The 22,785-nt window shown below is 47.9% G+C and overlaps 1 protein-coding gene across 1 annotated transcript; it reads left to right on the forward strand.

Annotated features, from left to right (window-relative positions):
- Positions 1-1,692: 1,692 nt before the first annotated feature.
- Positions 1,693-22,222, forward strand: epg5 (ectopic P-granules autophagy protein 5 homolog (C. elegans); the record flags this gene model as incomplete). The annotated part of the gene is made up of 45 exons (XM_080531410.1): positions 1,693-1,746; positions 1,922-2,569; positions 2,721-2,981; positions 3,214-3,412; positions 3,533-3,669; positions 3,934-4,038; positions 5,053-5,126; positions 5,215-5,323; positions 5,716-5,830; positions 5,961-6,111; positions 6,207-6,368; positions 6,578-6,735; positions 7,017-7,168; positions 7,293-7,433; positions 7,533-7,694; positions 7,836-7,958; positions 8,153-8,415; positions 8,629-8,769; positions 8,998-9,142; positions 9,313-9,510; positions 10,935-11,042; positions 11,141-11,263; positions 11,404-11,570; positions 11,790-12,023; positions 12,125-12,248; positions 12,695-12,839; positions 12,995-13,166; positions 13,270-13,432; positions 13,748-13,890; positions 15,781-15,937; positions 16,089-16,283; positions 16,655-16,868; positions 17,172-17,380; positions 17,706-17,913; positions 18,139-18,214; positions 18,395-18,498; positions 18,609-18,784; positions 19,046-19,321; positions 19,440-19,649; positions 19,926-20,070; positions 20,258-20,500; positions 20,657-20,870; positions 21,087-21,299; positions 21,436-21,550; positions 21,726-22,222. The coding sequence occupies 45 exons, from the start codon at positions 1,693-1,695 to the stop codon at positions 21,906-21,908; spliced, it is 7,815 nt and encodes a 2,604-aa protein (XP_080387536.1). The 3' UTR covers positions 21,909-22,222.
- Positions 22,223-22,785: the final 563 nt, after the last annotated feature.

Here is a 22,785-nt window from a genome sequence, read left to right on the forward strand (position 1 = left end):
CCTAGGTTCTAGGCCCTGGACAATCTAGACAATTTGATGGCAGCTACTAGATTGTAATCAAGTGCAATACTGAAATACAACTGTGAATATTTCAAACCTGCAAACTGCGACACTTTAAATGAATGTGCAATAATACTATGTGCAATATGACAACCCTCGTGTACATAAGGTTCAGAGATAGGAAATGTTAGGATATGTATAGCATAGCATAGAGTACAGCACAGTGTTTTATTTGTATAGTATAGAGTGGATAGTGTACATAGCCTTTATTTATGTAAACCAGCTCTTTCCCTTCTTGTTTTAGTATTTTTTTTTCCTAGCACCAGGGGAGCCCCCCCTCTCAAATTTCGTTGTATGGTACCTGTACTGTATTAATGACAATAAAGACCATTCATTCATTCATTCATTCATTCATTCATTCATTCATTCACCTTGAAATCGCAGACTGTCAGTCGAGCAGGTTGAATTCTTGGAGCCGTTTCGGGTTCTGCTTCCAGTACCGTGAACAGAACAGAACTTTTCGTTTAGAGCAGAAAACGAAAGTGAAAGAAAAAGAGAAATAAATATAGTCTAGTTATACATGTGCTCTATGTTTATGTCACTGTAGAATCTTCCATAACCCTGGCCAGCAAACATGCAAACATAGGCTACTTAATTTCAAAACAAGTTATTCGGTTAGTTAAAATAACATATTTAATCCAAAAATATAATAATAATATAATTAGAAGATCGATTTATTCTCGACGTGCATTACGGCCCCTCTCGCGTTCCGTAGAGAGGTGGATCGGTCACGTGATCAAATATTGCGATAACACAGTCCAAGGAACAAAACAAAACAAATGACAGCTGATCCCAGGGACGGAGATGTGTCGCCTGATGTCACTTGGATGTGATCAATCATCGTTTTACTGAGGTCGGTGAAGCTGTCAACACTGAATTAATATTTCATATTGATCGTAATTAAATAAATTGTGCGTTACGTTTTCTTGCGTAGCGTGTAGCGCATCGAGCTAACGCGACAATATTCGTCGCACTTCTCTCTGGCTTGCGTTGTGAAGCTCGATCGCTTTGACAGATGGTGACGTTAGAATTATAAGGTTCTATCTCCATTTTTATTAAAATTGTTTTTTTTACATAATCTGATCCATTAGGTGTTTATTAATGCCTGTGTGGTGTTATTTTTAAAATGTTGAAGTTTTTGAGTCAGTAATTAATAAAATACAAAGGTTCCATCTCACAAAACATAATGGAATGTAACAACTTTGACGCTCAATATCTCTGAACTACCCTAAACGGAGATAGAACCTTATCATTCTAAGCTCACGCCTTGTGTGGCACCAGAGATTCTGTCACCCACCCAGTTTCGCCACAACCTGCTGGCTGAGTGAGGAGGACAGTTAGGTTTCCTTTTATGTTTACCCGAAGACAGGAAAACTGCCAAAACTCATTCTGAACATAAAAGTTATTGCCAGCTAGACCTCGGGCCATATAGTTAGTCAGCTGGTTCACCACAGTAGGTTTTGCAGGATTCTTATTCTGTTTGGAAAACTAATGAGAGATTAGAAAAAGAATCACCCCTCTGTGGAGATACAGAGGGGCGCTTTATTCCTGTCTCTCCGGCCCATTGACCAACCCTTCAGTGTCTGTGATCTGAGGAGTGGGGAGGGAAGGAATGAGAGCAGGAGTCCGGAGATGGAAGCTGTTCGACCCAAGAAGACCAAGTCCAAGACCAGTGGGAGGTCCCAGGTAAGCACACCTAGTCAGAGGGTATTGTCTGAGCACTTGTCACCTGATTCCACATGACATGTATCTATGTGGTCCAAAGAGAGGCTTTTCTTTTCTTGTTTTGTTACCAAAGCGTCTTTCTAATATAGTAGATCATCTCTAATGTTACCCCCCCCCCCCCCCCCCCCTCCAACAGGACAGGAAGCAGAAGCAGACAGAGGGTGGGAAGAGGGCCACAGTGCCCCCCGTTGTCTGCACTGAGGAATCCACTTCTGCCCCTCTTAACGCTGAGTTCACAGACATCCCCCTCAGCCTGCCCTACCAGGGCACGGAACAACAGCAGGACCTGACTCAGCCCTCAGAGACAACAACAACAACAACAACAACAACAGAGGCATTGTCATCCTCAGCACAGACATTAGCACAACCTTCAGTGCCATTACCTACTCCTACATCACAGACCATATCATCGTCAACATTATCATCAGTATTACCACAGGAGAAGGATGAGAGAAGGGGTGATGTGGGGGCTGAGCTCAGAGCTGCGCCAGAGAGCGCTGAGGTCGGGAGAGAGACCCAGACCCTTGTACAGCCCTCCACCCCCATGCTTGAGAAACCACTTGCTCCCAGCGCCCCTGCCCTCTACCCCTCTCTCCCCACACTGGAGGAGAGCCCTCTGATGCAGCTCCGCGGGGAGGCTCTGAGGGCCTGTGGGACGAGGGGCCCTGCCGTGCTGGCTCTAGCAGAGCAGGACACGTCTCCCCCCAGCCTGGAGCTGGCTGCATCTGTAGGCCCTAGGACCAGACTCTACCCTGAACTACCCCAGCCTACCCTAGAGCTACAGGTAACCACACACACACACACACACACACACACACACACACGCACGGCACGCACACACACTGATCACTTGGATTCACAACAATGCAAACATTTTCCAGGCTGCTATCCAAATTGTAACAGTTTCTCCTCTCCGTTGTGTTTCTTTCCTGCAGGCATTTTCATCGGAGCAGCTAAGTGTGTGGGAGCCGGGCGGAGGTGTGCGTGTGTGGGCCGAGGGTGTGGAGGTGTGTGCAGCCCGGTTCTGTGCACTGGCCCGGCAAGAGGGCCATGAGCTGACAGAGCTCCTGCAAAATTACTGGTGCTGCCGCAGACAGCTGACCCAGTCACACACACAGCTACACACACACACATCCGACTGCAAGAGCACACAAAACCGCCTCTGGAGCTTCAGAGACGAACAGCTTACTCTACAGGTGGGTGGGTAGGTGGGTTTGTCTGTATGGGTGTGGGTGTGGGGGTGTGGGGGGGTGTGTGGGGGGGTGTTCATTCACAAGAGCTTTCTACAAAAGACTAGATGTTCAACATTCTATAGTGCATCACCTCTCTCTCTCTCTCTCTCTCTCTCTCTCTCTCTCTCTCTCTCTCTCTCTCTCTCTCTCTCTCTCTCTCTCTCTCTACCTCCATCTCCATCTCCTCATCTTTCAGGGTGTGTGTGCAGACCAGTCAAAGGTGTGTGGGTACCACCGTTTCCAGCAGGCAGAGTTTAGTGAGTCTGTGTTGGGTGAGCTGAAGAGGCTGTTTGAGGCCCGCACTGAGCTGCTTCACCAGAAGGTGGCGCTACACGCATACACCGCCCTGCTGTCACGCCTGCAGGTGGAATCGTACCTGCACTGCCTGTTACAAGGTGAGAGATGCATGCTCAAGACACATTTCACCCCTATCATTTCATATTGTCCACATGACAGGTCATCTTATTGGTTATCTGTGTTGCATTAGTTTGACTTGTGTGTTTGTGTGTTCTCAGAGTGTTCCGGCAGCCAGACCCATCCCTGCTCTCTCCAGCCCCTGAAGGAGGCCATCAGTGTTCTGTTCAGCTTCACGAGACGGGTCCTGGACGACACACAGTTCCAGACGGACATCCACCACTGGCTGCAGAGACTGGTACACACAAACACACACACACACAGACACACACACACAAACACACACACACACACACACACACACACACACACACACACAGACACACACACAAACACACACACACACACACACACACACACACACACACACAGACACACACTTCAACACATGCAGGCGCATGGCAAACAAATACATCAACCCAAGCTGTGATGATAATGGACTAATTCAGAGACAAACAGTAGCTCATCTGTTCTTTAATGCAGTTTCCATCCTCATCCCTAGGTGGCAGTGTTACTGCGTATGGCCTCAGGAGAGCACCTATACCTGCTGAACCATCTACTGTGCTGTTCTGCAGGGGTGGGCAAGTGGGCTGCACCCTTCCTGCAGGTGAGGCACGCTCCTCTCTCTGGATTGAATGGTCTTCCATCTGTAATTTAATGTTCTGTTTGGTGAACATGATCATATAACATAGTTTTGGCATAGTTATCCTCTTCTTATCCACGGACCCAGATGGGCATCCGAAGGGATATAAAGAGTTTACCTCGATCAATTCTCTTCATCGATATCACATTTTTTTCACAATTTTGCATGCTATACGATGCCACATTTTTTTCCCCGAGACGGTAAACACGGCCTAAGTCACATCCAGTTTTCTCCAACTGGAGAATGTGTCATGTCCGGTTTCAACGCCAAATTTCCATACCATTGGTCGGCCAACCCCAAAAAAAAAAAAAAAAAAAAAAAAATCTGATACATGAGAAAGGTCAAAGGTCAAAGATGGTGCCAAAATATCTCCAAATGGCCTAAACATATAGGTGTCCGCCTAAACATACCTGTACTAAAACAGGTACAAAGTTGCATTTGCTCACATTACTAGCATCAACTTTGGCACAAGTACTAATAAGACCCTGGAGTACTGATTCCTAGATGATTTGGGCTTGGTTATCAGGTTTCCAAGGTGATATTCACTGTAAAAGCTGTTTGTTTTTTAGACTGAATTTTAGATGTTTTATAATGTTCTAGCTCTATTTGCTCTGACACAGTAACATAGATTTTGATTCTGACACTTCTACAGCCACCCCACAGGTGTTAGCTTTCATTTGATAACAATATCATTATGAAGGCCCTTGTGATTGTGGAGATATTCTATATTCACTGTGGGCATGTCATTTCGAGCAGAAAACCAGAAAAATTAGGTGGATAAGAAGAGGTTATGCATTGTTGTTGCATATTTGCTAGTTAGCATATTTAGCTATCCATATCATTGCCATCAGAAGAAAATGCTCTGGCAAGAGACATATCTAACACATGCCGTGTGTGTGTGTGTGTGTGTGTGTGTGTGTGTGTGTGTGTTGTGTGTGTGTGTGTGTGTGTGTGTGTGTGTGTGTGTGTGTGTTTCAGATCCAGGTTTTGGGGAACTCCTCTGGAGTGCAGCACTTCATGCAGGCTCTCGCCATCCTCATGTCACCTGCCAGGTGAGGAGGAGAGACACCATGCCCAGACCTTGACCTGACCTAAACCGTGACCTTTCACCCCGACCACTAACCTGCCTCTCCTCTCCAGGCACCGTGCTGAGTTCCTGAGCCACATGAAGCCGTGTGAGAGTCAGAGCTCTGCGGCCTCCGGCCCCGCGTCTGGGAACTGGACACTAGTGGACGAGGGTGGAGAGGAGGTAACCCTGGGTTTCAGTGTTGGAGGGAGGGTATCTGAAGTGTCGTGAATGTTGGTTTGTCTGAGGCGATGTGTGTCTGCTGTCTTGATTAGTTTCAAAATAATGCAATAAAATAGTATTCATGAAAAAACAAAAACAGATGTAGGTTTGTGGTAGTGTTAGTAAAGGAAATCTCTCTCTCTCTTTCTCTATCTCTCTTTCTCTCTCTCTCTCTCTCTCTCTGTGTCTCTCTCTCTCTTTGTGTCTGTCTGTGTGTGTGTGTGTGTGTGTGTGTGTGTGTGTGTGTGTGTGTGTGTGTGTGTGTGTGTCTCTCTCTCTCTTTGTGTGTGTGTGTGTGTGTGTGTGTGTGTGTGTGTGTGTGTGTGTGTGTGTGTGTGTGTGTGTGTGTGTAGGATGAGGACCCAGAGAGCAGCTGGCTGTTGCTGTGTGAGGAGGACCTCATCTCCCTGCTGTCCCAGTTCCCCTTCCAGCAGCTCTACACACACATGCTGGGGATGAGCAAGCAAGGTGTGTGTAGAACTGGATGGGTCATGGTGACACTGTATGTGTCTGGCTGTGTATCTGGGATGTGTGTGAGGTGTAAATGATTCTTCCTCTGCCATAATAAGTGATGTTTAATGTGTGTGTGTGTCTCCAGGTGTGTATGAGCCCCAGGCCTGTTCCAGTCAGAAGATGATGCGTGTGTTTGCATTCGCCTCCTCTGTTATTGAACTACTAGCTGTTGGCCTGCACACCTACAACAGGGCCCGCTACCGCCAGCTAGTGAAACGCTTAGGACACACCATGCGGTCAGTACACACACACACACACACACACACACTCATTGTCCGAGGACGAAGACAGTTGCGTTAGTAACCCTTCTCCTCCTGTATGCCTCCTGCAGGATGACAGTGTGTTACGTCAGTGACCACTGGGCCCAGTATGTGAGTGTTGCTGGTTCTGCCCAGCCCAGTACACACACACACTCCCTCTCTCTGGAGAAGCTCCAGCTGGAGTATGACCATCTGTTCCTCAGAGCTGTCGTACACGTGCTCAGAAACAAGAGGTGATGGGGGAGACATCTGGGAATCTCATCTGACGTTCCATAGGCTTTCTGCTGCCAGAGATTGTTTAGAATTTTCTAACTGAAACATTGATTCTCAGCATGCATATTTCTATATTTCGAATAGAAATGTTTATGGTGATATTGATTGTGTGTGTGTGTGTGTGTGTGTGTGTGTGTGTGTGTGTGTGTGTGTGTGTTCTCTCTGTCAGGTTGGGTATCTGGTTGTTCATGACTGAAATGCCTTATGGGACCCTGTCCAGCTCCATGTTATGGAGAGTACTCTACGTGATGCAGTGTGCTGAGACCGCAGGACTGGACACACTCAGCACAACAGACAACACTCACACATGCCTGCAGGCCCTCAGAGGTACACACACACACACACACACACACACACACACACACACATCCTCCCACCCATCCCAGGAACAACCTACAGCCCTCAGCAGTGCACACACACTTTCTAATTGTTCTAAAATGTATTTAAATGATCAAATTTTACATAAAAGAACACAGTATGCGATGTAATCAAAACAAATGTTAAGCTATACACACAATATTAATATCACACATACGGTGGACACCTTCGAGGCCTCAGGGGCCCGACCTCTCTCCTCCTTAGTGATGTATAGACCTGCTGTGTTCCAGACACGGAGCACCGGGAGAGGTTTGAGAGTTGGCTCTGTGAGGTCAACAGCTCGGACGGAATCTCTCTCCTCACGGCGCTCGCCCACATGGCCACGCCCACCAATCCGTCTGACCCCGCCTTCATCACCACCATCGCCATGCTCATCTACCAGGTACAGAATGGGAGAAAGGGACGGATAGGAGGGAGTGACGTGAAGTTTGACATATCAAATTTTGTGCTGTATTTTTTATTTGCTCATGTTCACCCCCCCCCACACACACACACACACCCCTCAGGTGTCCTATGTCAGTGTGTCTACGAGGGAGACCTACTCCAAGGTGGGACGGGAGCTGCTGGCTGCCATAGCAACGGCCCACCCTTACATCATCTCTGTTCTGCTGGAGAGACTGAGAGAGACCATAGAGACAGTCGGCATGGTAGGCTGTGTGTGTGTGTGTGTGTGTGTGTGTGTGTGTGTGTGTATGTGTGTGTGTGCGCGCGCGTGTAGGTGACTTAAGTCTTTATGTGTGTGTTAGGTGGCACTGTACCTGTGTAAAGAGCTGCCCCTGTGCCTGTGGCGGCCAAGGCCAGAGGAGGTGTGTGTGATCGGGGCCTGGCTGCTCCAACACCCCCTCTCTGCTGTGGAGAACCGACTGGCCTGCGTTATTCTGGAAGGATTGGACTGGGGCTACGCACAGGTACTACAGTAACAGTACACACACACACACAAACACACACACACTCTCTCTCACTTTCTTTCTCTCTCTCTCTCTCACACTCTGACATGTACCTTGAGCCCTAGCCCCTGGTTTAAGTGTGTCTGTGGTGTTGTTCCATAGGACGGGACCCTGGCCTTGTCCTCCTCCCTCCACACAGAGGTGGCTCTGCTGGTTGCTGAAGCCTTTCAGAAATATCTCACAGACAAACCCTACAGCGGCCTCATCTCAGAGGGAATCAAACAGGTAACACACACACACACACACACACACACACACACACACACACACACACACACACTCATATCAAAACAATTCTTTTAAACTGGACATCGAACTGGATGTCTCTCAAGTTTCAAGTTGGTTTCCAGTTGATTTAGTTTGACAGTGCATTTCTCACTGAGGTCTCAACACACTGTAATGTAGCTCCTCTCTCTCAGGTGTCCTACCTGGCCAGTGTTCTCCGCCTGGGCGTCTCTCCCGAGGCTTCCTTCAGCCATTGGGCGTGGCAACTGTTGCTACGGCTGAAACTACATGCCAACGCCCGGAACCCTCAAGCAGCCTGGTCTGCTCCTGGCTCCACCTCTCACCCCTCCCCTGAGCTCACACATGCTCCCAGCATGCACTCTGTCCTCAGAGCTGTGAAGGCAGGCATTCCGATTGGCTGCTACCTGACCATCGCCATGACGACTGTTGGACACAGGTCTGCTTGCGCTTTCACACAACCTTTTAACACACTCACTCGTACCTCTGAAAAAAAATGTGGGTCCTTTGAACCACAGTGTTTTACTCTGGATCTAAAAGCATTCATTTTAATAAACCTTATAGTGAATATTTGTGTGTGTGTGTGTGTGTGTGTGTGTGTGTGTGTGTGTGTGTGTGTGTTTTTCGTCTCTCTCACTCTCTGCTCTTTTAGTCTGGAGCTCTTCTGTACTGAAGGAGTGGGTTTGTTGAAGAGTCTGATTCAGTCTCGTCACCTGACAGCAGCAGCACATCTACTGGGCAACATCCTGCCCCCTACATACCCCCTTGGCGTCTACCTGCTGAAGAACGCTCAGTAAGATACACACCCTAAACACTACCCCCTAAACCCCTACATACCCCCTACATACCCCCTACATACCCCCTCAACTTCTACCAGCTTCTGACACGTATTCTACGCACCTTACCTTACACAATCCCCCCATAACTCTCTCTCTTCTGTCTCTCTCTCTCTTCTGTCTCTCTCTCTCTTCTCTCTCTCTTCTCTCTCTCTCTCTTTCTCTTCTGTCCCTCTCTCCACCAGATTTGTCAGCTGTGTTCAGTTGTTCCTCCAGTGTGACAGTGTGTGTCCTCAGGGTGTAACACAGCAGGTCACCCACCGGGTGGCGCCTCTCCTCACTGGAGCCATCTATGGAGACAACGTACGCCTGCTCAACAGCGTCATACAGGTACTACACACACACACACACACACACACACACACACACACACACACACAATTATGCTAAGCTTAGAATTGTATTATGTTACTGTGCCAGATTAGTCCAGGGCTAAGAAACTAGTTAGGCTAGTTATTCCATTAATCAATGTGTACTCTGTATCTGTGTTTCTCTTTTAGACTCACATTGTAGAGAGTTCTAGGTCAGGCCGTGTTGGTGCTGAGGTGGTTCTAGAGTTCTGGGTGGGGATCCTAACCCAGCAGAATCTGTGGTACCGGGACCGAACAGTTCTGTTCCTCATGGACCAGATCTGCCGAGCCGCATTCACACACCACCAGGAGGAGTGTGTGCAGAAAATACTGTACCAGCTGCACAAGGTACACACACACACACACACACACACACACACAAACACATAATAATGCAAGTTCACCGTCTCTCTCTCCGCACACGCACACACACACACACACCAGGGTTTCCGTTAGAAAAATTTGCCGTCGGACATCGTGTCCGGGAAGAATTCGATTTACCGGACAAACGTGATATATTCCGGTCATCATATTAAAATATAATAAAAAATTTTTTTTGCAAAATCATATTTTTTTTTTTCCAAATCTAATATAGCTGTTTGTCGCGGTGATTACTGTTGTGTAGCGGCCTATATATGCCATTTAATGTCTATTTCTCATCCGATACGATTAGATGCGAGCTATATAATATATAATAATATAACATGATTCGCATGAGCGCTATGCCATTATGTCCAGCGCTGAACGGGCGCCTCACTGGGAACTGAACAGACAGCATCGATCAATGAACGGACTCCACATTACGTTAACTGAAGTTTGTTAAATTGTTTGGGATTAATGTGAGTTTTCTATTTTCTCTTTCCAGTTTTACCCTTTTTTTTTAAATCAATAAAACAACGTCATTTCTATAAGTCTCGCTGGTTGGGAAGGCATTTCGTTTAGCTCGGGAGTATGACAATGGGAAGAACATAACTGTATAACTGAATGACAACAAATGTATGAGTAATGAGTAAAACAATGTCACTTTTATAGTATGTTGTTTAACTTGCCGTTCGGTCGCCATGGCTCTAGTGTGTGTAGCAGCTTCAGCTAGCTGGCTAGAAACTTCTAGGGGTGCGTTCGTAAACACGCTCTGAGAGCGCCGGAGCGCACGCTGGCTTCGATGTCACAGAGCGACCGAGTCGTTCGATTGGACGAGAGGCGTTCCGCGAGTGCTGATCGGATTTCCAGAGCGTGTTTACGAACGCACCCATAGATGGGAAATCAAGAAACCGTATTACTATGGTGGACGGGTTGGCAGGGTTGCCAGATAGGCATGGGTTACCGCCGAATGGGCTACTGTGTTTAAGCGGTAATAGACTGGTTAAGCTGTAATCCCATCTGGCATCAATCCCATGTGGCACCTGTGCGCTGTTTCGCATAGGCCGGCCTACACATTAGGAGTCATCATCATGCCGGTGTCAAATCATATCATAATAAAAGAAATACATAGCCTATATATTCGTCTTTTTTTTAAATAGAAGGAATCAGAATGTGAACTTTAGCGAATTGTATTCAAAGGGAATTATTTTCACCGGACAATATGTCCGACGACTTTTCAATATGTCGGACTTCAACAACATTTACCGGACAAAGACCGGTAATTGCCGGTTAACGGAAACCCAGACACACACACACACACACTTTCTCTCTCAATCCTATAACTACAGTATTGTTTGCGGGTATTGTCCTGATTGTCTACAGTGCTCTCTCTGTGTCTGCCCCTCCTGTAGAATGCCCTAGGTTACCATGGAGACCGGGGTTTGCTCTCCTCTCTGGTTGGATGGATTGCTGGAAATGCCACACCCTCCTTCATAGAGGGCCAATCCATGAGTGGAGAGGTGAGAGAGGGCAAACGTGATTGGTTATGTTCTGAAGCGTTGTGCTTGTCCTCAGTTATGTTCTTCATCATTGATGTGTGGTGTGTTTGTGTCTGCAGGTATGGTTTGCCTGGCTGGTGCTGAATATGGAGGGGATGTTTGAAGAGGATTCTCAGCTTCGGCGCTGTGTGGAGCACGAGCTCCTCTCAGACCACAACCTCACTCCGGACCAAGCGCTAAAGGTACACACACACACACTAACTGCTCACACCACAAATGCAAATACAAAAACAATTTGCATAGTACCTCATTGTGTGTGTGTGTGTGTGTGTGTGTGTGTGTGTTTGTGTGTGTGTTTCTTTCTTTCTCGTTTGTGAGCCAGAAGGCCCAGCAGCGTCTGAAGCTGCCTGTAGCTCCGTCTCTGCAGAGGCTGCAGGTGTACCGCTGGGCGTGGCAGGCCTTAGCCACACCCCCTGACCACCCCATCCTCCCCCTGGTGTGGCAGAGGTTCCTACAGCTCTACCTGCGCCAGCCTGGACCTGAATACGGGTAGGATATACTCCCTCACACACACACACACACACACACACACACACACACACACACACACACACATACACACCATAACCCTGCATGAGCCTATGGATAACCTCTAAAACCTAAACCGTTTTCCCAAGCCCTAAACACACAATCTGAATGTCATATAACCATAACTATATCTCGAACCCTGACTCCTATAGATGTTCATTCATGTCTCCGTGTCTCCAGGTTGGAGGTGGGTGGCTGTATCGGTCGCAGGTTCTTCCAAGGCTCCTCCCAGGCAGCGTTGCTCAGAGAGCTGAGACAGAGGCTGCAGGAGGTGTCTGACTTCCACCATGCAGCCAGCCAGGCCCTCAGGGTCCCCCCTGCACACACAGACTCCACCAGTCAGGGGGAGGACAGCCCCGACACCCCCCCGCCCCCCTACCTCACCTCCCCACAGCTACACACAGAGCTAGTTAGGTAGGTCCAGTAGAAGTAGTATGGTGACCTGACGCTTATGTTACCTCCAAAAGGGAAATAAATAACTAAATAACCTTTTATAAAAAACACTTTCGTTCCAGGCTGTTGGGTGTGTTTGCCGTGTGGTTGGACGACGAGACTCTTCAGAATAAGGAAGTATACCTGCCCTCTTTGCCTCAGCAGTACGACCCTCACAGACTTGCCAAGGTCATGCAGCGACAACAGGTGTGTGTGTGTGTGTGTGTGTGCGTGCGTGTTAGGAATTCTTGGGCTCAGTTGGGATGTGCAAAGTCAAAAGATGAGATCAGATCACCAGTGTCTTTCAATGATTGAATCCAATGTGAGCCCAAGGGAGAGATACATCAAAGTAGCGTGGATGTTTGAGGAAACTACAAGCAGTGGGAGAAAGACCAGAGACGGCAAATCTAATCATCACGTCTGATCATTCAACGTGTTCACCATGCTGAGTGGTGCACTAGCATTTTGGCCTGAGACAAAAACAAATCCTTCTGAAGGTAGAGAGACAGAGGGCCTGATCGAGCAGCCTTTAACTGACCTGACATCTGTAATACTGAAGCGTCATGGAACTTCTTAATCATCCGACGTGTGTGCATGCGTGTGTCCGTAGTGTATCGTCAGTATCATTGATTGATGTAGTGATTGTGTTGCAGGAGCTGTGGTTGGAGTATGTCGACCAGGAGCGTGTTCAGTATGATGAGAAGGATGTTCTCTCTCTCTGGGAGAAGGTGAAGAGTGAACCCACGTTCCTCCAGAGCAACAACTCTGCCTTTACTGACTACACCCAACCCAGCACAGGTAACACAAGCTCACACACACACACACACACACATTTCATCCTGAAATGTTACATTTCTCGATTGGGTTGTTACTCTACTCGTGTGTGCGTGTGCGTGTCCGTGTGCGTGTGTGTGTGTGTGTGTGTGCGTGTCCGTGTGTGTGTGTGTGTGTAGCAAGGGAGCGTATCCTCTCCAACCTACAGAAGCACCCTGTGCCGCGGCCCACTCCTGAGCTGCAGCATCAGAAAGCTCCAGTGGCTGAAGTCCCTCCTACTTGCCTCACAGACACTAAAGCTGCTGTAGGACTGCTACAGATAGACCTCAGCGCTCTGCAGGACCAGGCCAGGTATACAGTACACACACACACACACACACACACACACACCCCTAGATGCCTGATGAGATTGGTGTAGCCTATAGCAATGTGTTCCTAAATGTTTTGTCTCCAGACTTGCAGTGGCACGGGAGGCTCAGCAGGTGGCGCTGGAAGGAGAGCTGCTGGAGAGTCTACCTCTGCTCTACAAAAACCGACCAGAGCAGGTTACCATGGAGCTGGAGTGCAAAGGGAAGGGGGGCCAGCCCTGCCAGGGACCAGCACATATCATCGTCAAGGTACGATACACACAACACACACACACACACAGCTGAGAGAGGATTTTGTTACACAATTATTACTGGTATCTACTACTGTGTAATATAACAATAACATTCATCCCCATCTAGTTTTCCATGCAGTTTCAAAAAAGAAAGAAAAAAGTATTCCATTAGGGGTGGGCATCGACGATTTTTTTTTTGTGATCGACCACATTTTTTATTTTGTGATCGCCCAAGATCCTTATCGATCAATTATCGATCGTCGATGCCCACCCCTAGATTCCATTGCCAAGATAATTAACCCACCTTTAATGGATCTGTGTGTTTGATCAGTGTGAGAGTGTTCAGAAGCAGGAGGCGGTGCAGACGAAGATCACATCTCTGCGTAGTGACATCAAGAAGCTTCAGGCAGATTCCACGGCTCCTCCTCCTCAAAGCCTGGCCCAGGCAGCAGTCCACACCGAGAACTTCATCACGTCAGTACACACACCCTCACACACACACCAACCCGCCATGTAAGGTTCGAAATGACTGTCTACTACAGTGGCGAGAAAAAGTATGTGAACCCTTTGGAATTACCTGGAATTAATTGGTCATAAAATGTTCATTCATTTAAGGTCTCCATTTAAGTCACAAGTATAGACAAACACAACTGTGCTTAACCTAATAACATACAAACAATTGTAATCTTTCATGCCTTTATTGAACACACCCTTTAAATATTCACAGTGCTAGTGGAAAAAGTAAGTGAACCCTTAATAACTGGTCGACCCTCCTTTGGCAGCAATAACCTCAAGCAAGCTCTTCCAGTAGCTGCGGATCAGACCTGCACAACGTTTAGGAGGAATTTTGGACCATTCTTCCTTACAGAACTGCTTCAGCTCAGCCATATTCTTAGGATGTTTGGTGTAAATAGCTTTCTTGAGGTCATTCCACGGCATCTCTATTGGGTTAAGATCTGGGCTCTGACTGGGCCACTCCATTTTCTTTTTTTGGAGCCTGTCTAGTAGATTTATTTAGAAGTTTAGGGTCATTGTCTTGCTGCAACACCCACGCTTTAGCTGGCAGACAGCCACCCTGATGGTATCCTGTAGGATACCTTGCTAAACCTGGGAATTCATTGTCCCCTCTATGATGGCAAGCTGCCCAGGCCCCGAGGCAGCAAAGCAGCCCCAAATCATGATGCTCCCTCCACTGTACTTCACTGTTGGGATGATGGTTTCATGTTGGTATGCGGTGCCCTTTTCACGCCAGACGTAGTGCTGCATGTTCTTCTGAACAATTCAACCTTAGTTTCATCAGTCACAAAACATTTTCCCAGTAGCATTGTGGAGTGTCAAGGTGCTATTTGGCAAACCTCAGGCATGCAGCAATGTTTTTTTTGGAGAGCAGCGGCTTCCTCCGTGATGTCCTGCCATGGACACCATGCCTGTTCAATGTGTTTTACGTATGGTAGATGCACAGAGATGTTAAGAAGTTCCAATGATTCCTTCAAGCCTTTAGCTGTTACTCTAGGGCTCTTTTTTTATTTATTTGTATTCTGTGTTGTGCCTCTGGAGTCATCTTGGTTGGGCGCCCACTTGAAGGGTGGCCACAGTACTAAATCGTCTCCATTTATAGACAATTTGTCTAACTGTGGACTGATGAATATCTAAACTCTTTGAGATTACTTTGTAACCCTTTCCAGCTCTGCAAATCAACAATTCTTCGTCATAGGTCTTCTGAGATCTCTTTTTTGCAAGGCATGGCTCACATCAGCAGATGCTTCTTGTGAATAGGCTAGGTGCACGATCTCCACTACTTCCTGAAAGGCACCTTGCATGAACATATCCTGTCTCACTCTATTGGTTTAATTGATTAATCAGCTGTGCGGTAAACTGTTGGAACACACAGTGCACACTGCACAGCTGATTAATCAATTAAACCAATAGAGTGAGACAGGATATGTTCATGCAAGGTGCCTTTCAGGAAGTAGTGGAGATCGTGCACCTAGCCTATAGCAAACTCAAAATGTTTTGAGTGTTTTTTATAAGTCAAAAGTATCTCTAACCCACACCTCCAATCTTGTTTCATTGATTGGACTCCAGGTTTGCTAACTCCTGCCTCCAATTAGCCTAGGGGTTCACATGCTTTTTCCAATCTACACTGTGAATGTTTGAATGATGTATTCAAAATGGACAAGAACTATACAATAATGTGTGTGTTATTAGTTAAAACAGATTGTGTTTGTTCATTATTGTAACTTATTGAAGATCAGACCATATTTTTAAGACAAATGTATACACAAATGCAGGTAATTCCAAAGGGTTCACTTACTACTTCTTGCCACTGAATCTACACATTACCAATCATAATTGTGTGTTTAGGGCTCTGGTGAATATGTACAAGACCCAGCCCACCCCTGCAGTGCAGAGTGTTGGAGTGGCCACCTTTTACCATGTGGTCTCCTTCGTGTGTGAGGACACACTCCGCCATCCTCCCACACGGCAGTACCTCTCCTCCTGTGTCGAGATACTAGGACAGGTACTATATACATACACACACACACATACACCCCCCACTAACACACACACACACACACCTGATTAGAAGTAATGAATGATTTCAAAGACCAGGTAACTTTATAACTATATACTAGTACTCTAATTCAAGTATCCTGGTTGTATGTGTGTAGGTGTTCATCCAAGGTACGCAGGCAGAGTGTGGCCGTGTCCTGGGGACCATCCTGGAGCAGAGGCGTCTGTGCCCTCTCATCTCCCCCTTCTTCACCCCCAACGCAGCACCCAATCAGCTGGTCTCCCTCTACCAGGATGTGGTGACATCACTGCACCCAGACAGTGGCGATGTCATCTTCATGCTGCTCACCAAGGTCAGTTTCACATTCCCCCTGAACTATACACAACCTCCACACAGGATGCACGCAACATTGACACAACCATCACACAACATAATGGCAACGTTGACACAATCATTTACATGACATTTACATTTTTGGTATTTAGCAGATGCCTTCATCCAAAGCGACTTACAACAAATACATTTGACATTTAAATGAGTGAATCATCTAAATCCACCAGTCATAGCAGGAAAAAGTAATCTATGCTCGGGTCAGGGGCCATTGGCAGTCGGAATGCTAGAAAAACATGATTTATTTGTTATATTAACTGTAGAGGGAATGTCGATCCCCACACAACGTTCAAACGATGCTGACCTCACTTCCCCTTCTCCCTCTCTCGGTAGTTTGACCTGACCCACTGGCTGAGTGAGGCCCAGCCGGTGTTCTCTGAGCGTACTCGTCTGTTAGAACTGGTCCACGGTGCTCTGTGTGTGTGTGGTCGCGACCCCGAGCCTGACCTCCTCACGCCCTTTCACCTCTTCACCCGACACTGGACTCTGCTGCTGCGCCACCACTTCCCTGACCACTACAGCGACTGTCTCCGCCTGCTCATGACCAGTAAGGCTGTGTGGAACAGTTTATTTTAGAGTATGTTTGTGTTAAGAGTGGATGATATTCTTGGAAGAGTTTCAACTCTGGAAGTAGTTTCCAAAGCCTGAGGCAAACAGACATGAGCAATGACCAATTCTCTATTGGTCGGTGTGTTTTCTTTTGCGAATACAGGATTCTAAATTGTTTAGTGTGCTCTGATTACGAGCTGTAAAATAAGTGTGTGTGTGTGTGTGTGTGTGTGTGTGTGTGTGTGTGTGTCTGTGTCTGTGTCTGTGTGTCTGTGTGTGTGTGTGTGTGTGTGTGTGTTAGGTTCGTCAGATCAGCTGCTGAGCCCAGAGTGTTGGAAGGTGACTCTGCGTGTGCTGGGCTGCTCTTCCCTTCCTCCCCTCCGCAACATCAAGACCACCGCAGTACCAGGGACCACCTCTACCCTCACCCCTCCTCACCCCCCAGCTGATACCCTCAGTACCGCCCCAGCCTCCCCCTACCGAGCCCCCATCTCTCTCTCCCCACAGCAGGTGAAACTACTCACTCTTCATGCTTATGTTCTGTAGTAAACCATGGGCCGGTTTCACAAACAAGGTTTACGTCTAATCTTTCTAATCTAGATTTTACATTGAAAGTGTGATTTAGTCCAGGACTAGTCTTAAGCCTTGTCTGTGAAACCGGCCCCATGACTGGTTGAATAAACTGCATCTAGCTATTCATCATGAATGACACACACCCACCAGTAAGTACTATAAAGCCACACAAAAGATTGTGCAGTTGGTGATGACAGTGATGAAAGCCAATCCTAAACCCAACCCTGACCCCTTTGCCTTTCTTTTCTTTGGTCCTTCGAAGATGGAAGAGACAGTCGATTGGCTGAGTGAGTATTTCCTGCGGATTCGTCTCAATAAGGCGGACCTCCGCAGCTTCGGCCTGTACTCGGCCTGGGCGCCCTACATCAGTGAAGTCGTAACGTTTTTCGGCCATCTGATTGACTGTCTCATCAACCTGCAGCTCATTACCTGCGCCAGGGAGCCACTAGGGAGCAGCAGAATGCTTAAAGGTACCAGAGAGCCTCGTTTGTCGGGGCCAGGGGCTGGTTTGGGACTGGGAATGCATTTAGTCAAGGATTTATTTAAGTATTTTCTGCTCTGTTCTTAACTGGGGTTGTTTAGGTCCTCTCTTATCTCCTTCTACTACTCTTCACCCTCTTCTCTCTCTCTCTCTCTCTCTCTCTCTCTCTCTCTCTCTCTCTCTCTCTCTCTCTCTCTCTCTCTCTCTCTCTCAGGCCTGCAGGAGCTGCACAGTAAGATAGTGAGGCTGTTTAAGCCCTGGGTCCTAGTCCTGGACACAGACGATGTGAGGTATGGCTAGTTAGTTACTGCTCTCTAATCTCTAACCCATCACCCCCTCCTACCTCCCCTTGCAGATGGGAACATGTCACTGCAGAATACTTTTAGATCAGTGGACGGAATCACTTTGAATCACTTATGGAAACACATTGGGAAATGAGATGTAGTAATTCACGCCTTTCTCTCTCTCAGTAACCCGAAGTGTTGTCCCTGGTTGGAGTCTGACGCGAGTGCAGCAGGCTGTCTCATGGGCCTGTATGCCCAGCTCACACACACTCTACAAGACAAGTTCAGAGGTGAGCTCAGTGCGCTAGTGTGCGTGTGTTTGTGTGTTTGTTTTAAGTTATTTAAGAAGTTGTTCATGGATGTGTGTGTGTGTGTGTGTGTGTGTGTGTGTGTGTTGCAGATCGGTTGCTGCCTGGTCAGAAAGGGGCTCTGTGGCTGTGTCTGATGCAGTACTGTGAGAGCTGCACCTCTCCTCGTACCCCTGAGTACCTGCTCTACCTGTACCACACACACCTACACACCCTGCCCTGGAGACACCTGCACCCAGACACACACCTCATGGAGCAGCTCTTCAACGTGAGACCCAAAACCCCTAACCCCCTGATCCTTAAACACTAACCCTGACCCCTAAACACTAACCCTGGCCTCTAAACACTATCCCTACCACTAACCCTGACTCCTAAACCGTAACACTGATCCAAAAACAAGCCCTGGACCCTTTTCCCTACAACACCCCTAGTTACTAGCCTACTCGATGGCCTACCTGTGTGTCTTTACTCATTGTGACACCCGTGTCGCATGTGTTGCACTGCTCAAGCTCAACCCCTCTCCCTGCAGGTGGAGAGAGGAAGTCCCAAGAGCTGCTTCCTGTTTCTGGGGAAGATTCTCTGTGAGGTCAACTGGGTCAGCGTTCTGAGTGACAGCTTACAAACCCCACCCACCTCCAACTCACACACCCCAGCAGCCGTGCGTGGTGCGGGAACAGATACACGCACCCTTCCAGCCCTTCCTGGTGCCAGCACACACACACAACCCGACACACACACCATGCTGGTGTATCTGCTCTACATGCTGGTGTTCCTCACTAAGGAGGAGCAGCTGCTCAGCCAACCGGTGAGTGGACACGACTTTTTTTTACAACTCCCTTTGTTTGAGAAGCCTCATCTTTGTTTGAGAAGCCTTGAGATCATCAGGGTTAAACCGTCAGAAAACACCCACCTCTTCCTTGCAGGACTCCCCACTCCTGAGTTTGTTGGTCCAGTCCTCCTCCCTGCCCTGGCACCAGGTGGACCATTCCTCCTACCAGAGGATTCTGGGATATGTAGGCACCCACTACCCACCATCGCTGCTTCTCAGTGCGGACTCTGCCCCTCTGATGCTGCTCCAATCACTGCGCTCCGCTGCTGGGCTCACGCCACGGACTCACGTAACACCACACAGGGTGAGAGAGAGAGAGAGAGAGAGAGAGAGAGAGAGAGAGAGAGAGAGAGAGGAAATGGCAGACTATTCAGCAGTCTGTATTTATTATGAACAGACAGGATGGCGGTCCACCCGATGGCCCTCATTTAGTCCATAACACATGGTAACATCGGATAGGAGAACGCAATATGATGGAAACTAGGTGGATTTGTTACTTAGGTTTTCTATCTTTTCTCACCCTGTCTCTCTATCTCTCTCTCTCTCTCCCTCTCTCCCTTCCTTCCTCCCTACCTCTCAGGAGGAGACATTGAAGGCTGGCGTGTGTGTGTGTTGGAGTGTGCAGTGTCTGGTCTCGCTGGAGCAGGCTGGCGGCATTAGCCTGGGCAGCCTGGAGTCTCAGCTTGACACTCTCCTGGAGAGCGTCGTTACCTTCAACCCACCAGGTCAGACATCTTTGTTATCATCAGTCATCATTAGCTTCAGCATTATCAACCTCGTTATTATTCTAAATTTGGAAGATTGTCTTTGACCTTTCTTTGTCTTGTTCTCCCTCTCCCTCTGCTAATCTCTCCCTCTCTCTATCTCTCTCTCTCTCTCTCTCTCTCTCTCTCTCTCTCTCTCTTAATCCAGAGGTGGGTTTGGAGCAGAGGCACATGGCGTTCTGCGGTCTGTTCTGCGATACGCTGGCTTTGCTGAACAGGGTGGGCGTGTCTACAGGGGAGGCCCTGGCTGCTCGCGTCATTGGTTGGCTGGACAGGAAAGGGACAGGAGTTCCTGTGCTGCCTCTCTTGACCGCTTCCTCCCGCTGCCTAGCATCCGTACGCCACATGACTCGTATCACAGAGGCCTGCATCACCGCCTTCTTCAACCACGGTAACCTGGGAGAGGGAGTGGGCTTCTCAGTTCACTGACAGGGAGTGCAGTCTTCTTTGAAGGAGTTAATTTTGACCCATTTCTTACGAGACTTACATACATATATTTCTTTTCGTACATTCTTACGTACATTGTTTCACATTCTTCCCCTTCTAGCGAAGGAGGAGAGTGTAGGTTGGGGTCCTGTGCTGGCGTCCCTGCAGTTGCCTGAGTTGACTGTAGATGACTTCCTGTCCGAGAGCCAATCAGTGGGCAGCTTCCTGACACTCCACGCCTTCACCCTGCAGCGTCTCAACACGGAACACACAGCAGCCAATGACAGGCGCACGCTCGCACTGCTCAACACATGGACCAATCAGGTCTTCCCCAGGTCTGACCCCCGCCCCCCTCCCCAAAACAGGCAGTAGCCTATAACCTATATGTACAGTGTATAATATACAGACTTCTTAGCCTAGCTGGTATTTCAATCACTATTTTGTCATGAGAACCTGATTTAGTGAGTCAATTGCCTGGTTTTCAACAGTTACTTTCTTCCTATTTAAATGAAGATTCTTTGTGGCCATTGATTGTGATGCCTCTTTTGCAGCGGACCAGATGACGAGGCCAAGTTGTTCCTGTGGTGGCATAAGACAATGTGTCTGTCTGTGGAGCAGCTGCAGCTGGGACCGGGGGAGGTCCCTGCTGTGGTGCTGGGGCTGTTACGGCTGCAGACGCGCCTCTCTCAGCTGGGAGAGGAGAGGCTGAACTCTGGAATTCTGGGAGCTATAGGACTGGGCAGGAGGTCACCTCTATCCAACAGGTGCACAAAACACACACACACACACACACATCTCACGGTTATCTTTGCTTATTTTCTCCCTCTGCGTATGTTTTTGTAAACTGTGTGTGTGTGTGTGTGTGTGTGTGTGTGTGTGTGTGTGTGTGTGAGTGTGTAGGTTCAGGGTGGTGGTACGCAGTCTGGCAGCATTTCTCTCCGTCCAGATACCATCAGAGACCCAGCTCCGTCTCCAGCCAAACACAGACCTGGAGCTCTCTGCTAAAGCACAACAGGTGCACGCGCACGCGCACGCGCACGCGCACACGCACACGCACACGCACACGCACACGCACACGCACACGCGCACACGCACACACACACACACACACACACACACACACACACACTAACTAACCCTGTCCTTCCATGATGTATTTTGTTTGTGTGTGTGTGTCTGTCTATCTCTAGGTTCTGGCTGTATTGGAGGCCATGCCCACCAGTAAGCAGTATACTGATCTAGGGGACTCTGTGGGTAAGGCTCTTCAGTTCATCCACTACCCAGGACACTGTCTGAATGACGGACCAAGACTCCTCTCCCTGCTGGCTAACGTCCTCTACCCTGACCTCCGATACCTTAACATAATACGCTAACTCTGAGACACTCTCTGCTAGGACTGCTAGCTGTCATACTCTTGCATGGATATGACCCATATTTGGGGGAGCCATTTCAGATAAGCCCTGAATATGCTGGAGCACAGAGCGACACCTACCTACTATTGGAACTGCAAATGCTGAAAGTGCTGCTGGGCATCAAACTAGCCACCCAGCACCTGAGTTCAGTGAGCGTAGCTAGTCATTTCCATTGACTCTACCTGGACTGGACCAGACTGAAAATCTGAATTATGCTATCAGCCTGTCTTCTCAGTGGAGCTTTGTGCTTTGTGCTTTTTTCACTGTGGCTTAATAATGAGTCAAACCTCTAGGGCCAGTTTCACAGACAAGGCTTAAGCCTAATCCTGGACTAAAAAGCATCTTCAATGGAGATTTTACATTGAAAGTGTGATTTAGTCCAGGACTAGGCTTAAGCCTTGTCTGTGAAACCGGCCCCTAGTGTATGATATGAAACATTAGTAAGGAAGGAAGTTGTCTATGCCTGTCTGTCTGTTTTTCAATCCACTATAGATATATAGATATAATTACTTTTAAGTTACTTTTAAGTTACTTTTAAGTTGCTCTACCTTTGCCTTTGCCAGATGTTGCAAGTGTTTTATCGATGACAATGATCAAGTAGAAGTTAGTATAACAGTACCAGTTATTATACTGTGTGACATTGGCACTGATTTAAAATAGGAAATCTAATCTACCGTAATAATGAAGATGTATGTTTTTATCAGGCTCCTTTCAGCATTGAGAGTCTACAGACAGTCAGCAGGAAACCACCTAGAGAGGACAGACATGATAGTTTGGGTCCAGAGGTTTTCCTGGGCTCTAGATGACCGGTATCTAAGGCCTGGAGTTTTCCCTTGTG

The sequence above is a fragment of the Nansenia antarctica genome, assembly GCF_963989245.1.
Source record: "Nansenia antarctica genome assembly, chromosome: 5".
NCBI lineage: Eukaryota > Metazoa > Chordata > Actinopteri > Argentiniformes > Microstomatidae > Nansenia > Nansenia antarctica.